We start from the raw sequence: 15711 nt of genomic DNA on the forward strand, positions 1-15711 counted from the left end.
AAAATCATATCACCGTTATTGAAAAAAATTATATCGCGATACATATTGATATTGAATTATTGTCCAGCCCTAACTGTATATATACCCTGATATACCATATTTCTGTACACTGTAGTGCAATATTGTAAGAACACATTCTTCATTTTTATCAATTAATAAAAAATACATTGCAATGAATACAAAATAATTAGACATTTTTTTAATTTAATTATTTCTTTCAAATAATGAAATTTCTTTATTTGGACTAAATTCTGGAAAATTAAGCATTTATCCATTACAGTCCATAAAATTAAAGTTAATTTATCAAATAAAATGCAGTTAATATTAAACACAACTAATATTGATAATTAATATCAGAAAATGCGTATGTGTGTATATAAAATAGTTAAAATAACGTATAACATAACATAAGATAGCATAACGTAGCATAGCACAACATAACATAACATAACATAACATATAACATAGCATAACAGCATAGCATAGCATAACATAACATAACATTATAATTTTTACTACTTCATTTCAGGAATTGAATTCTGGCACATAAGAATGATTCCGATATGTTATGTTACGATATAAGATGTATGATAGGCTGCTTTAACAGCTCCACAGAGTTATATTAGCAAATTAATTATTTCAGTCCTACATCTTTATTTGATAGGCTAATATATCTGTTATGTCAAACACTATATCATGACATGACAGATTGTAGTTTAGATGTATTACACTCAGAGCTTTACGTCTTGAGCTATTTTTCCACTGAACCAACTTGATGAAGGAATGACAAAATCAATTAAAACAAATCTTTCTCTTTTCTCCAAACTTGGAAGGAAACTGCAGATTAGTGTCACTTCCACTTTATCAGTGTAATTTTGTGTGCGTAATTACATTTGAGCTAAATGTACGCAGAGCTCCTCTGAGTGATCAGATCTGTTGGTTATTGATTTATGAACATTACGTGGCTAAATGTGTTTTGCATGCGTTGATGGAAACCCTGCCTCGAGTAAGAAACGCTCAAGTGGACACCATTATTTCAGGTGTGCTAGTGAACATGTAGCACTAGTTTGAAATGTTTTCTCAGAGGCTCTCTGTCCAGGGAGCTTTCGCTTTTCACAGCCCTAATCAAAGCAAACAATTCACATCTTTGTCTGAAGCGTCTGTCAAATACCTTCAAGCCGCTGATGTGTAAAGTGCCGTTTTCCATTAGGCTTATGTGAATGTCATCGCTCAGAACGCTTTGGCCATCCTTCTCCCACCTGACGCTGGGGATTGGCCTGCCCATCACATGGCACTGGAGTAGGGCGCTGGAGAACGCTCAAGTGGACACCATTATTTCAGGTGTGCTAGTGAACATCTCACTTAGTTTGAAATGTTTTCTCAGAGGCTCTCTGTCCAGGGAGCTTTCGCTTTTCACAGCCCTAATCAAAGCAAACAATTCACATCTTTGTCTGAAGCGTCTGTCAAATACCTTCAAGCCGCTGATGTGTAAAGTGCCGTTTTCCATTAGGCTTATGTGAATGTCATCGCTCAGAACGCTTTGCCCGTCCTTCTCCCACCTGACGCTGGGGATTGGCCTGCCCATCACATGGCACTGGAGTAGGGCGCTGGAGCCTAAAGCAAGCGTCTGGTTGGCTGGGCCCTGTCGGATAATTGGTGGGACGAGATCTGATGGGCCTGGAGGATAAACAGCAGAGTGTGTTTGTGAGGAGTGTGCTTGCATCTGTCCAGTTGTCTAACAGTGCTTCTGGCATCCAAAGATCAGCTACGGAAGTGCAACGGAGTCAGAGTTAATCACACTTTGAGAACACAATGGCACAAAAGATGAAGATATTCTGGAATTGGGGTGATGGGTCAGGATGGTTGACTAGAAGACTAGTTATTTCAGGGTATCTGCAGAATTTGAAGACTTTTTAAAGACTTTAAGACCTTCAGAAATAAAAAGATTACCGCATGTCCATACCAAACAAACCCATACAATCTCAAAATAAAACGTGTATGGCACATATTCAACAGCAAACAGGGTTTTTGTAAGTTTAAAATACTCAAGACATCAATATGTATGAATTAGAGTCGATCCATATTGGATTTGATGATATGATGATATTAAAGAAAGGCAATTAAAAGATTATTGTGCTGATACAACCTATATATCGAATCTGTTAAAAATGTATTTTTGTATGGTGACAGGGCAGGCCAGAGAGAAGCCACAAGAGTTTTACATTTAATTAAATACCAGTTACAGTTAATATTCAGAAAAAAAGATGTTATGCATAAGGCAGGACTTTTCAATTGCAAACATTGAAATTGTTTTCAAAACCCCGGGACTCTTATTTTGAAATGTATATGCTTTACTTTTTCCAGTGTGTGATATTCATTGATTTTTGAACTGCTCTAAAACTACGATCCTGTAGAACATGCAATAGTGCGGCTTCTTGACTTGAAACATGCAACGCTCACAATTTATTTAATTACATCATTGCCTTTAATTAAATCATTTCACAATTACGGTATTCGCCCTAAATTTAAAACCTCTTAAATTACAATTATATATTTGCTATCCCATTTATGATATTTAAGAGTTTTTATGGCCTTAAATTCCATCAAACTAAATTTAAGACTTTTAAGGACCTGCAGGGACCCTGAATTAATGAAGTCAACTAGTTTATTAAAGGGGTCATATGATGCTTTTTTAAAGATCATTATTTTGTGTATTTGGTGTAACAGAATATGTTGACATGCTTTAATGTTCAAAAAACACATTATTTTTCAAATACTGTACATTATTGTAGGTCCTCTATGCCCCGCCTCTCTCAAACGCTTCGTTTTCTCTCTTTGGTTTTGAGACTTTAGTCTTTGCAACTTCAGGAATCTTATCTATGCACAATCAGCTTGTAACACTCCAAAGAGAAAGGAAAACTTGAAATCGCGTCATATGACCCCTTTAACTTTGATAAAGAATATCTCTTTGGTTTTGAGACTTTATTCTTTGCAACTTCAGGGATCTTATCTATGCACAATCAGCTTGTAACACTCCAAAGAGAAAGGAAAACTTGAAATCGCATCATATGACCCCTTTAAAAAAGGAGATGCTGCAAAGTTTTAAAATGAAGTGTGTTCATGTACACTTCACTTATAGTAATCCCTCAGCAAGCACCATTAATTAAAATCAGCTTCATGACTTAAGGAACGCACATCAAAATGAAGTACACTGTTTGTGCTCACACTCAGGCGGTTTGTTAATACTAGGGGTTTTCTTCACAATTATCTCCAGAGATGCCATTTACTGGGTGGGATGAACTGTAATCCCAGATACTCACCAGTTTTCACTTCCAGCAGAGCCTTGGCGAGGACACTTCCTGCCACACTGATCGCCTGGCAGATATAGTAGCCGGAGTCCTCAGAGTGAACATCAGAGATGGACAGCTCTCCGCTCATGGACACAGAATAACGGCCCGACTGGGAAGGAGGTTGGCCAGGGAAAAGCAGCATCTACGACAGAGGACAGAATCTTGAGTTCACACCACACTGTGGGCAAATTATCCAGTGTTCAGAGAGACTGAAAGTCTGTTTTACAAGGTCCAAACGGCCATGGAAAATAGGATTGTCCTTGTTGAAGTAAAAGGGTTTGATGAACTAAGTAGGTATACTCTAATATTTACAATGAAATGCTCTCGAATGTCTAAAGGTACAATAATAAAAGCAGCCTGTTTAATTGAATTTTACAGATAGGCTGAAAAATGGTCACGTACAAATGTAAAGCTTTACAATAACAGTGATGTACAATATATCCATACTATAACAATAATTCAATAATTAATTTATTAATTTAATGATTCAATTCATTAACATTAGTTCATGCATCAGGTATCATGGTCTAACAATTAAAAATACTTCTAAGCATTTATTAATCTATGCTAATGTTAATTTTTAAATAAATAATTGTCCATTGTTAATTTGTGTTCACTCATAATGCATTTGCATAATACAATCATTTATACAGTACTGTTTAAAAGTTTGGGGTCGGTAAGAATTTTTAATATAAAAAAAAAGGCTCTTATGCTCACCAAGGCTGCATTTATTTAAACAAATGTACAGTAAAACAGTAATATTGTGAAATATTATTACAATTGAAAATAACTATTTTCTATTTTAATATATTTTAAAATGTAATTAATTCATGTAATGGCAAAGCTGAATTTTCAGCATCATTACTCCAGTCTTCAGTGTCACATGATCCTTCAGAAATCATTCTAATATGCTGATTTGCTGCTCAAGAAACATCTTATTAATGTTGAAAACAGTTGTGCTGCTTAATATTTTGTGGAAACCGTGATACATTTTTATTTTTAGAAGTTTCTGATGAGTAGAAAGTTCAAAGGACAGCATTTATTGGAAATAGGAATCTTTTGTAACATTATTAATGTCTTCACTGTCACTTTTGAACAATTTAATGCATCCTTGTTGAAGACAAGTATTTAACTATCTAAAAAATAAAATAATTGAATATGGTGCCTCCAAAATACCACTGAAAAACAGTAAGCTGATTAATAGATCTCATTTCCATCAAAACTGCACATCAACTGATTTGAGCGCTTGGTTGTGTTTTTCTGGCAGTTTAATTTGCTGAGCGAAGCCGTTTGCTCCTTTGTGGGACTTCAGTTGGGTTAACTGGGGGTACGTACAGTAAGTGAGGGGGAATCCATTCACTTCTCTTAAGAGGCTTAAAATGGCAAGTAATGGACGAAGGTGAAAAGGCCACAGCATAATCTGGAACACAGCTGCAAATGGCTTACAAGCGTGAACACAGGGGATGTGCTATAAAATCCATTGCACAGACCACACCCCAAATGACTCCAAAATGATGTGAGCCATCAAGGCTGAGTGGTCTTTAGCTCTCCCCTGCACTGACAGAGATCTATTTTTAGCCTGGAAACACACTCCCGACTGCCATTAAACTGAACGCTGCTTTTGCTGGCCTATGGGAGCTGATCTGAAACCTGATGTTCCTCTGTGTCAAATGTTCTCCTCCCACTCCTTCACAAGTGTCTTTTTTGCCTCTTAGGAGGCCCAACTCTCATCAGTGGTTTCCCATAATGGCTCTGAAAACACGCTGCTTTGTCGAAGGGCCCGGCTCCAGCAATCCAATGCTCTGAATCATCTCTTCAATGAAATCAGCAATACATGACTAATCAGCATCAACAAGGGTAAATATAATCATCGAGAGGCTCTAGGCTTGTTTTCAAGCTCTGGCTAAGTTAATCAGTCACTGATAATCATGCTCTGAGATGCAAATAAATCATCTTTATATGAAAAGATCTGCCTTTGATCTCCAATCAGGCTCTTTAAACCCACGCATGACATACAGTGAAGTATTGGATTACTGAGGGACAATGCTGAGCCATCTCATAAGCTGCATCTCGAATCATGTACAATGCACTGTTTACTTACACTATACAGTATGTACTTGACTATATACTGCATGAATTTCAAAGGGTAATATTATAGTGTATTCATATACTACTGTTCAAATGTTTGGGGCTGGTAAGATTTATTTAATGTAAAGTCACCAAGGCAGCATTTATTTAATCAAAAATACAGTAAAAACAGAAATATAGTGAAATTTTATTACAATTTAAAATAACTGTTTTCTATTTGAATATAAAATGTAATTTATTCCGGTGATGGTAAAGCTGAATTTTCAGCATCATTACTCCAGTCTTCAGTGTCACATGATCCTTCAGATATCATTTTCATATGCTGATTATTGTGAATGCTGAAAACAGTTCTGCTGTATTTTTATATTATTTTCTTAAATAATGTTTTTATAGCATTTTTGTTTAATACTGTGATGTGTGTGGTGTTTGGAATATCGTACTGACAACTAATTAATGAGACTGAACACTGTACTGACAACTAATTAATGTGATCTGTGTATTCAGAGACTGGGGTGAGAAGGATTAAAAAGAGTGCAAAAGAGAATGGATGCGGGCTGGCTGACGGTCGATTTACAAGCCGAAATAGGACGGCGGTACTCAGATATTGTTGGGAGGGGATGTCGTTCGCGGTCGTTTAGGGCCGCCGGCGATGAAGATAGATAGATAGCGGGGACGGGGTGAGAGTAAGTAGGGACGGGGAGTTAGGAGTGCCGTCGTTCTTTATTTTGTGTGCCATTTAACTGCTGAGCTGTTAGAGCGTGCCAGCATATGGATCGTGCCCGTTCTGAACAGGCTTCTATTGCTGTCCGGGAGGGGCAGTGTCGCCGTGGTGCGAGTTAAGTGGTTTTATATTTTCATTTTAAATTGATGTATTTAATAAAGTTGTGTTTCTGGTAAAACTAGAGGGTGACAGTGAGGGTGGGTAAGACTGAAACTGGGAGGGTTTAGGGGGCAGGTATAATTTTGCACGTGCATGAGATGCGTTTTACATGAGTTTGAAGTGTCACTGTTTGTATTTGATCTTATGGATTGTCACCAATGAAGTGAGTGAATTTATGTAGTACACTGCCCTAGGGATTTCTAGGTTGTATTTAGCCTGTCCTGCAGTCCCCTCTCCTAATAAAATTACCTGTTGTGATTGAAGTTGTGGTGGTGTGTTGTCTTCTGGTGCCAGACCACACTGGCTTAAAGAATTAAAGGTGGTGGCAGCGGCTTCAGTATAGAATTATTACACTGGTGGCAGCGGTGGGATCTTAGGGCCCATTATGTTAGATCCAGAAGAAGATAACACACCAGCTGCGTCTTTAAATGATAGGGTGTTGACAGGACAAGGCTTAGCGTCTAGGATGGCGACAGCACAACCTGTTTTTATGCCTGAGACTTTTACAGGAGCTAATCGTGAGTGGTCAGATTGGATAGGACAGTTTGAAATGGCAGCTGAAGTAAATGGCTGGGACGACAGCTTGAAATTGAAGTTCCTCTCCTTAATGTTATCTGGTAGGGCTCGGGACATTTATTGTGGATTATCCACTGAGTCTCGAAGTAGTTATGTAATATTAAAAGCATCTTTAGGGAGGTGCTTGGAGCCATGTGATAGTGATGATTGGAACCGTGCCCAGTTTTTTAGCTCGTCGGCGGCTGCATAATGAGACCGCTAGGGAATTTGGGAATGCTTTGCGTCGTTTGATTACTAAAGCTTATCCCTCTGCTGATAATAATACCCGTGATCTTTTTGCTCGTGATCATTTTATAGAACATGTGGGGAGTGGGGATTTGCGTGTCCAACTTCGCAGCACAAAACCATCTACCTTAGAAGAGGCTGTTAACCTGGCTTCTGAATTGGAGTTAATTCGAAGTTTGGAGCGAAACTGTTCTGTTGCAGATACTAAAGTGCGGGTGGTGTCCGAAAGTGTACCAGATAACAAACAAATGGAGACACTTTTGGTAGTGGTAGAAGGGTTGAGACAGGAAGTGAGAACTTTGCAGCATACAGTTCAGTCACTACCGGCTTGTGCTGAGATCCCACCACCTGGGAGAAGAAATGTATCCTTTGAGACTCGGGGACAGATGGGGTGGGCCATGGACCGGTCATCTCGTGATCGAGGGGCCTGCTGGGAGTGTGGGTGTAACCGACATTTACGTCGCAATTGTCCCTATTTGCAGGGAAACTAGAGGGGGTGGGCACAGAGGGCCAAATGCCTGCCCCCTCATTAGTGAAGCCCACAAGATTGGCCCTGTGTAACCAACCCAGCTCTGGAGTGTACCTCAATGCTAAAATAGGTGGGTCTGATGTGCATTTGTTATTGGATATGGGTGCGCAGGCATCAATTATCCCTAAACATGTGTGGTTACGGTTAACAGAAGGGGGGTGTCCATTGTTTGATTATGTGGGGGAAGCCTCTGCAGCTAATGGGGTTACTATGTACATTTTAGGCCGTTGGCAAACTATTTGTCAGTTTGGTTCCTTGGCGTTAATAAATGAGTTTTTGGTAGCTGATATATCTACCCCTGATATTTTGTTGGGGATGGATTTTCTGCTGAAGTATGGGGTAATTATTGATTTGAGGGAGCAGTGTTGTTCAGTCATGGGTAAGCAATTTCCCTTAATTAGCACTGGGGATGCCTGTCAGCCTAAGACTGTAACTGTACAAACAGACTCCATAGTACAGCCATGTAGTGAAGCTATTATTTCTGGGGTAGAAGAGGGGCTCCTTGCAGGACAGATAGCTGGAATGTTGGAACCCTCCTCATCCTTATCAAAACATTGTGATATTTTAGTGGCTCGAGTTGTTTGTAATGTGGGGCAGGGGGTAGTTCCTGTTAGAGTGATTAATGTAACTGATAATCCTTTCACTCTTTTACTCTTTTACTCTTTTTACTCTTTTAATGCAGCTGGGGTTAGATCAAAAGGGGCTGTCAATGGGTGAAACGCCATTATAGTGTTATATAGTGCCATTATATAGACATTATAGTGTTTGGTCGGTCATTTCAGGAGCATCTATCTAGATATGGAGAAGTACTGGCTAAGTTGAAGATTGCAAATCTGAAGGTAAAACCTTCCAAGTGTGACTTGTTTTCCTCCCGTGTCAAGTATTTAGGGCATGTCATTTCTGCCGAGGGGATTATGGCTGACCCTGTGAAGGTGGAAGCAGTGAGGGAATGGCCCACCCCTAAGACTCACACTGAAGTGAGGAGTTTTTTAGGGTTGGCCTCTTACTATAGACGGTTTGTAAGGGGGTTCGCGGATATAGCACGTCCATTACATCAACTGACCGAGAAGGGGAGGAGATTTAGGTGGGGCGAGGAGTGTCAGGTAGCCTTCAATCAGTTGAAGGCTAGTTTAATTACTGCCCCTGTGCTTGCTTACCCTGACCCCACTAAAACCTTCATATTGGACACAGATGCTAGTGATGTGGGGGTAGGGGCTGTGCTTCCTCAAGAGGAGGGTGGGTTTGAGCGTGTCATAGCTTATGCCAATCGGGCCCTTACTAAAGAGGAGCGCAAGTATGCAACTACGAAGAAAGAGTTGTTGGCGATGGTGACTTTCACAAAGTACTTTAAGCATTTTTTGCTAGGTAAAGAGTTTGTGTTGCGCACGGACCATAACTCTTTGAGATGGTTGCATAACTTTCAGGGTTTAGAGGGTCAGCTAGCTCGTTGGGTGGAGCAATTGGCAAGCTTCCATTATAAAATTGTACATCGTCCTGGAAAGCAGCATGGCAATGCAGATGCCTTGTCACGGCTACCAGCTTATATGGAGGCCAAGGAAGAAGGCTCCATCGGCCCAACTCAGAGGCCAATTATATCAGTGTGTGCTGTTAGGAAGGGCCCCCAGGTGGTGCAGAATGAAGGGAATGTTGGGGAGGGTGATGATTTGGCACAGGCCCAGCGACATGATCCAGAATTGGCACTCTTAATCCATCTCAAGCAGGTCTCGGATGATAATGGTGCTGAAATACAGCAGAATGCTTCTCTGAAGAAGTATAGTTCTGTATGGGGCCAATTGCAGCTGCAAGATCAGCGGTTGGTACGGGTGCCCCCGCCTAACTCAGATGCAGCTTCAAAGGTACAGGTGGTTCTCCCTAAGGTGCTGGTAGCATCTGTGTTAAATCAGCTTCACAGCTCAGTAACGGGAGGCCACCTCAAGGGTGGTTTGCAGATGTAAGACAGTGGTGTAGGCAAAGTGTAGACTGTGCTTCTCGAAAGATGCATGGAAAGCCCCCTTGTGCCCCAATGAATCCTTCAGTGACCTCTCGTCCTCACGAACGTATTGCTTTGGATATGTTGGGGCCTCTACCTGAGACGTCTAAAAAGCATAGGTACATCCTTGTTGTGAGTGATTACTTTTCTAAATGGACTGAGGCATTTCCCCTTCCCAACCAGGAGGCACAGACAGTTGCTTGTGTCCTGGTTGAGGAGTGGATATGTCGTTTTGGCACTCCCCGTAGTATTCATTCTGATCAGGGGTGCAATTTTGAGTCTACCCTGTTTAAAGAATTGTGCCGATTGTTGGATATGAGCAAGACGCGTAGCTCCCCATATCACCCACAATCTAATGGTTTAGTAGAGCGATTTAACCGTACTTTACTGTCGATGTTGAGTCTGTTTGTTAATGAGAATCAAACTAACTGGGACCGTCTATTGCCATATGTTATGATGGCGTATCGAAGTAGTGTCCATGCCAGTACAGGGTTTACACCTTACAAAATCTTGTTTGGACAGGAAATTGTTCTTCCTTTGGACGTGATGCTGAATGTAGGTCATCAGGAGCAGTTTCTGTCAGCCAGTGAGTATGTGACTGGCTTGGCAGACACATTATCCACAGTGGTAGAGGCAGTAAAGAGACATCAGGCTAAAGCCTCTGGGCAGCAGAAGGAGACCTTTGATCTTTGGGCTAATTTGCAGGTCTATTCTGTGGGGGAAATGGTATGGGTACGGAATAAGGTCAAGAAAAAAGGTATTTGTCCAAAATTACAAAGGCGTTACAGGGGCCCTTATAAAATTTTGGAACGCATATCTGATGTATTGTATTGTGTGGTGTTAGCAGAGGGGGTCCTGAGGTAGTGGTACATTATAACCGACTCAAACCATATGTATTTTCTTCTCTCTCAAAAAACATCAGCACCCTTGGTCCTACCACAGGAGGGAGCTGAGTCCTTGTGTACAAGTCAGAGGGTGGCTGACCAGGTAGAGCATCAGTCAGAGGTCCCTCTGGGGGCCAGTTGGGTTCATCAAAGGGCACCAGTGCTCCCTCGTAATTTGGAAGGACCAAGGGAAGGATCAGCATTAGTGTCTGCTGGCCCTAGACAACGGCATGTCCAAGAGCCTGATATACAAGAGAAGGATCAGGATGGACTACAGAATGGCTCTACAGTGGTGCATCAGTCAAAGTTGCAGCGCCCAGTACGAGAGCGACGTCCTCCTGGGTGGACACAGGATTATGAGATGGCTTCAGTATGACTCGGGGACAAGTCTGTTGCATTGGGAGGGGATAGTGTGATGTGTGTGGTGTTTGGAATATCGTACTGACAACTAATTAATGAGACTGAACACTATACTGACAACTAATTAATGAGACTGATTGGGGAACGAGGAACGAGGGTGTGATCTGTGTATTCAGAGCCTGGGGTGAGAGAAGGGAATGTTGGGGAGGGTGATGATTTGGCACAGGCCCAGCGACATGATCCAGAATTGGCACTCTTAATCCATCTCAAGCAGGTCTCGGATGATAATGGTGCTGAAATACAGCAGAATGCTTCTCTGAAGAAGTATAGTTCTGTATGGGGCCAATTGCAGCTGCAAGATCAGCGGTTGGTACGGGTGCCCCCGCCTAACTCAGATGCAGCTTCAAAGGTACAGGTGGTTCTCCCTAAGGTGCTGGTAGCATCTGTGTTAAATCAGCTTCACAGCTCAGTAACGGGAGGCCACCTCAAGGGTGGTTTGCAGATGTAAGACAGTGGTGTAGGCAAAGTGTAGACTGTGCTTCTCGAAAGATGCATGGAAAGCCCCCTTGTGCCCCAATGAATCCTTCAGTGACCTCTCATCCTCACGAACGTATTGCTTTGGATATTTTGGGGCCTCTACCTGAGACGTCTAAAAAGCATAGGTACATCCTTGTTGTGAGTGATTACTTTTCTAAATGGACTGAGGCATTTCCCCTTCCCAACCAGGAGGCACAGACAGTTGCTTGTGTCCTGGTTGAGGAGTGGATATGTCGTTTTGGCACTCCCCGTAGTATTCATTCTGATCAGGGGTGCAATTTTGAGTCTACCCTGTTTAAAGAATTGTGCCGATTGTTGGATATGAGCAAGACGCGTAGCTCCCCATATCACCCACAATCTAATGGTTTAGTAGAGCGATTTAACCGTACTTTACTGTCGATGTTGAGTCTGTTTGTTAATGAGAATCAAACTAACTGGGACCGTCTATTGCCATATGTTATGATGGCGTATCGAAGTAGTGTCCAGTACAGGGTTTACAACTTACAAAATCTTGTTTGGACAGGAAATTGTTCTTCCTTTGGACGTGATGCTGAATGTAGGTCATCAGGAGCAGTTTCTGTCAGCCAGTGAGTATGTGACTGGCTTGGCAGACACATTATCCACAGTGGTAGAGGCAGTAAAGAGACATCAGGCTAAAGCCTCTGGGCAGCAGAAGGAGACCTTTGATCTTTGGGCTAATTTGCAGGTCTATTCTGTGGGGGAAATGGTATGGGTACGGAATAAGGTCAAGAAAAAAGGTATTTGTCCAAAATTACAAAGGCGTTACAGGGGCCCTTATAAAATTTTGGAACGCATATCTGATGTATTGTATTGTGTGGTGTTAGCAGAGGGGGTCCTGAGGTAGTGGTACATTATAACCGACTCAAACCATATGTATTTTCTTCTCTCTCAAAAAACATCAGCACCCTTGGTCCTACCACAGGAGGGAGCTGAGTCCTTGTGTACAAGTCAGAGGGTGGCTGACCAGGTAGAGCATCAGTCAGAGGTCCCTCTGGGGGCCAGTTGGGTTCATCAAAGGGCACCAGTGCTCCCTCGTAATTTGGAAGGACCAAGGGAAGGATCAGCATTAGTGTCTGCTGGCCCTAGACAACGGCATGTCCAAGAGCCTGATATACAAGAGAAGGATCAGGATGGACTACAGAATGGCTCTACAGTGGTGCATCAGTCAAAGTTGCAGCGCCCAGTACGAGAGCGACGTCCTCCTGGGTGGACACAGGATTATGAGATGGCTTCAGTATGACTCGGGGACGAGTCTCTTGCATTGGGAGGGGATAGTGTGATGTGTGTGGTGTTTGGAATATCGTACTGACAACTAATTAATGAGACTGAACACTATACTGACAACTAATTAATGAGACTGATTGGGGAACGAGGAACACCGGGGTGTGATCTGTGTATTCAGAGACTGGGGTGAGAAGGATTAAAAAGAGTGCAAAAGAGAATGGATGCGGGCTGGCTGACGGTCGATTTACAAGCCGAAATAGGATGGCGGTACTCAGATATTGTTGGGAGGGGATGTCGCTCGCGGTCGTTTAGGGCCGCCGGCGATGAAGATAGATAGATAGCGGGGACGGGGTGAAAGTAAGTAGGGACGGGGAGTTAGGAGTGCCGTCGTTCTTTATTGTGTGTGCCATTTAACTGCTGAGCTGTTAGAGCGTGCCAGTGTATGGATCGTGCCCGTTCTGAACAGGCTTCTATTGCTGTCTTCTCTTTCTGTGGCTGAGACTGTCATGTGCAGAAGTCCTTGTGAGCGTTGAACTTACAATACGTGGCTCGCATTTCCCATTACGGAACGGTGTGCAACAAGCGGTGTTCCACGGACTGAACCAGCTCCTTAAATCCCCCCCCACCCCGGGAGGGGCAGTGTCGCCGTGGGGCGAGTTAAGTGGTTTTATATTTTCATTTTAAATTGATGTATTTAATAAAGTTGTGTTTCTGGTAAAACTAGAGGGTGACAGTGAGGGTGGGTAAGACTGAAACTGGGAGGGTTTAGGGGGCAGGTATAATTTTGCACGTGCATGAGACGCATTTTACATGAGTTTGAAGTGTCACTGTTTGTATTTGATCTTATAGATTGTCACCAATGAAGTGAGTGAATTTATGTAGCACACTGCCCTAGGGCTTTCTAGGTTGTGTTTAGCCTGTCCTGCAGTCCCCTCTCCTAATAAAATTACCTGTTGTGATTGAAGTTGTGGTGGTGTTGTCTTCTGGTGCCAGACCACACTGGCTTAAAGAATTAAAGGTGGTGGCAGCGGCTTAAGTATAGAATTATTACAATACATTAGGCCCTACACTTTTTTCAGCATTTATTTGAAATAGAAATTTGTTGTAACATTATAAATGTCTTTATACTGACTTTTGGTCAACTTAATGGATCCTTGTTCATTTATTTAAAAGAATATCTTTCTGACCATAACATTTTGAATGTTAATGTTTTCATATGGAAATGACACATTCCCTCGTTTTGGAGTTGCTGCTAGCTTTAGCATGTTAGCTAACCTCAAATTCAAGTTCGCTACTAGTGCTGTATCACAAAATCACATAAAATGGGACAGATACTATACAGTTTCATTGCATTGTTCGATCTCAAAACATGTTGTGCTTTATTAGATACTGTAGGAAACATAAGTTGCACTCACCTGACTCCCTTCTTTCTGCCAGAAAACTGCAGGAGGAGGGTTTCCCTGGGTGCCACACTGAAAAGTGACGGTTCGTCCTTGGGCAGCGACTTGATCCTGGGGACGTACGTCAATCTGTGGGGGCACTGAGGCCAGAGAGAGCAGAATGTGGCTGGTTAGAGAATTTGAAATGCGTCATGATTTTACTGTGTTTGTCCTTTTTTGCTACCTTTGTTTATACAGATGGAGGGAGGGAGGAAAAATGGCAAAAAGTGTTGGCAAAATAACATAAGCTGGATCAAAGAGATATTAATTATATCTCTTTGGTTTATAAAAAACATATCCGTTCAAAAGTTTGAGGTTAGTAATACTTTCATCCAGCAAGGATGCTTTAAAGACACTTAAAGACATTAACGACATTTATAATGTCACAAAAGATTTCTATTTCAAATAAATGCTGCTCTTTTGAAAAAAATTACAGTATCACAGTTTCTACAAAAATATTAAAAAGTACAACTGTTTTTAACATTGATAATAAGATGTTTCTTGAGCACCAAATCATCATATCAGCATAATTTCTGAAGGATCATGTGACACTGAAGACTGGAGTAATGATGCTGAAAATTCAGCTTTGCCATCACAGGATTAAATTACATTTAAAAATACATTCAAATAGAAAAGAGTTATTTTAAATTGTAATTATATTTCACAATATTACTGTTTTAACTGTATTTTTCATCAAATAAATGCAGTATTGTGAGAATAAGCTATGTCTTTCAAAGACATTAAATTACTGACCCAAACTAGAAATTAAAATAAAACCAAATATCAACAAATGAGACAACTGTTGACATCAGGTAAAGGTTCAGAGCTATCCACTTTAATCTGGATAGCATTGTCCAGCTAATTTGATACTGGAAGAAATGTTCTGAAATCAAATGATTGACTTTGGCATCTCTGCAAATTAGAGCAGAGTTTGTGGCATTGCAGGGAAACATTCTGAAAACTCTAGAAAAGACAGAGTATTTTGCTCAAGAGAAACATCTGAGAAGGAGACTCGAGTAAATGTCTCAGGGGGAGTTATTTATTTGCATACACTGTCACTGTTGTTTCAGCACCTAATTCACTAAAGAAACTATGCTAATCAGCTAAAAACACCAACATACAAAAATCCGTTTACAATCCAAAATGAAACCGCAGACTACCAATATTTGCATATTTTACTAAGATGACTGTTTGTGGCTGTTTTGTGTGAAAACCCTTTCAATTTGTTCTCTAAATCTAGCTTTCTAGTAGAAACAATTGAGATGGTGAAGAGACATCATTTGCGCTTCATCTTTGCTATGGGTGGCTCTGACAACAACTACTTGTACTTGAACTTGGTTTGACTGAATTTAACCCTCGCCAAAACTCCATCTACGCTCGCCCACTCTATAAAAACATGAAGTGGATTTCTCAGTATTTTAAATCACTTATCAGCAGTGGTGGAAAGAGTACTGAAAAAATATACTCAAGTAAAAATACCATTACCTTCCAAAAAATGTAGTGTGAGAATTTACCGAACGGGGCGCTTGCGGGAGTTAACACTTTACGAAATACCCGCAACCTCACACCAAATTTCAGGCCGTGTAGATAGGCAAGCATATATACAAA

General features: G+C 41.2%; 1 protein-coding gene across 1 annotated transcript in view; it reads right to left on the reverse strand.

Moving 5' to 3' along the window:
- The window catches only part of LOC107699896 (roundabout homolog 2-like), a 65042-nt gene that overhangs the window by 15986 nt on the left and 33345 nt on the right, over positions 1–15711 (reverse strand). Inside the window, exons 7-9 of the mRNA XM_016501334.1 lie at positions 14080–14204; positions 3321–3492; positions 1472–1677 (exon numbers count right to left, since the gene is read on the reverse strand). Coding sequence (XP_016356820.1) covers positions 1472–1677; positions 3321–3492; positions 14080–14204 — 503 coding nt within the window. The remainder of the gene's footprint in view (positions 1–1471; positions 1678–3320; positions 3493–14079; positions 14205–15711) is intronic.

Source organism: Sinocyclocheilus anshuiensis, unplaced genomic scaffold (assembly GCF_001515605.1).
Source record: "Sinocyclocheilus anshuiensis isolate Anshui unplaced genomic scaffold, SAMN03320099.WGS_v1.1 scaffold891, whole genome shotgun sequence".
NCBI classification, from domain to species: Eukaryota; Metazoa; Chordata; class Actinopteri; order Cypriniformes; family Cyprinidae; genus Sinocyclocheilus; species Sinocyclocheilus anshuiensis.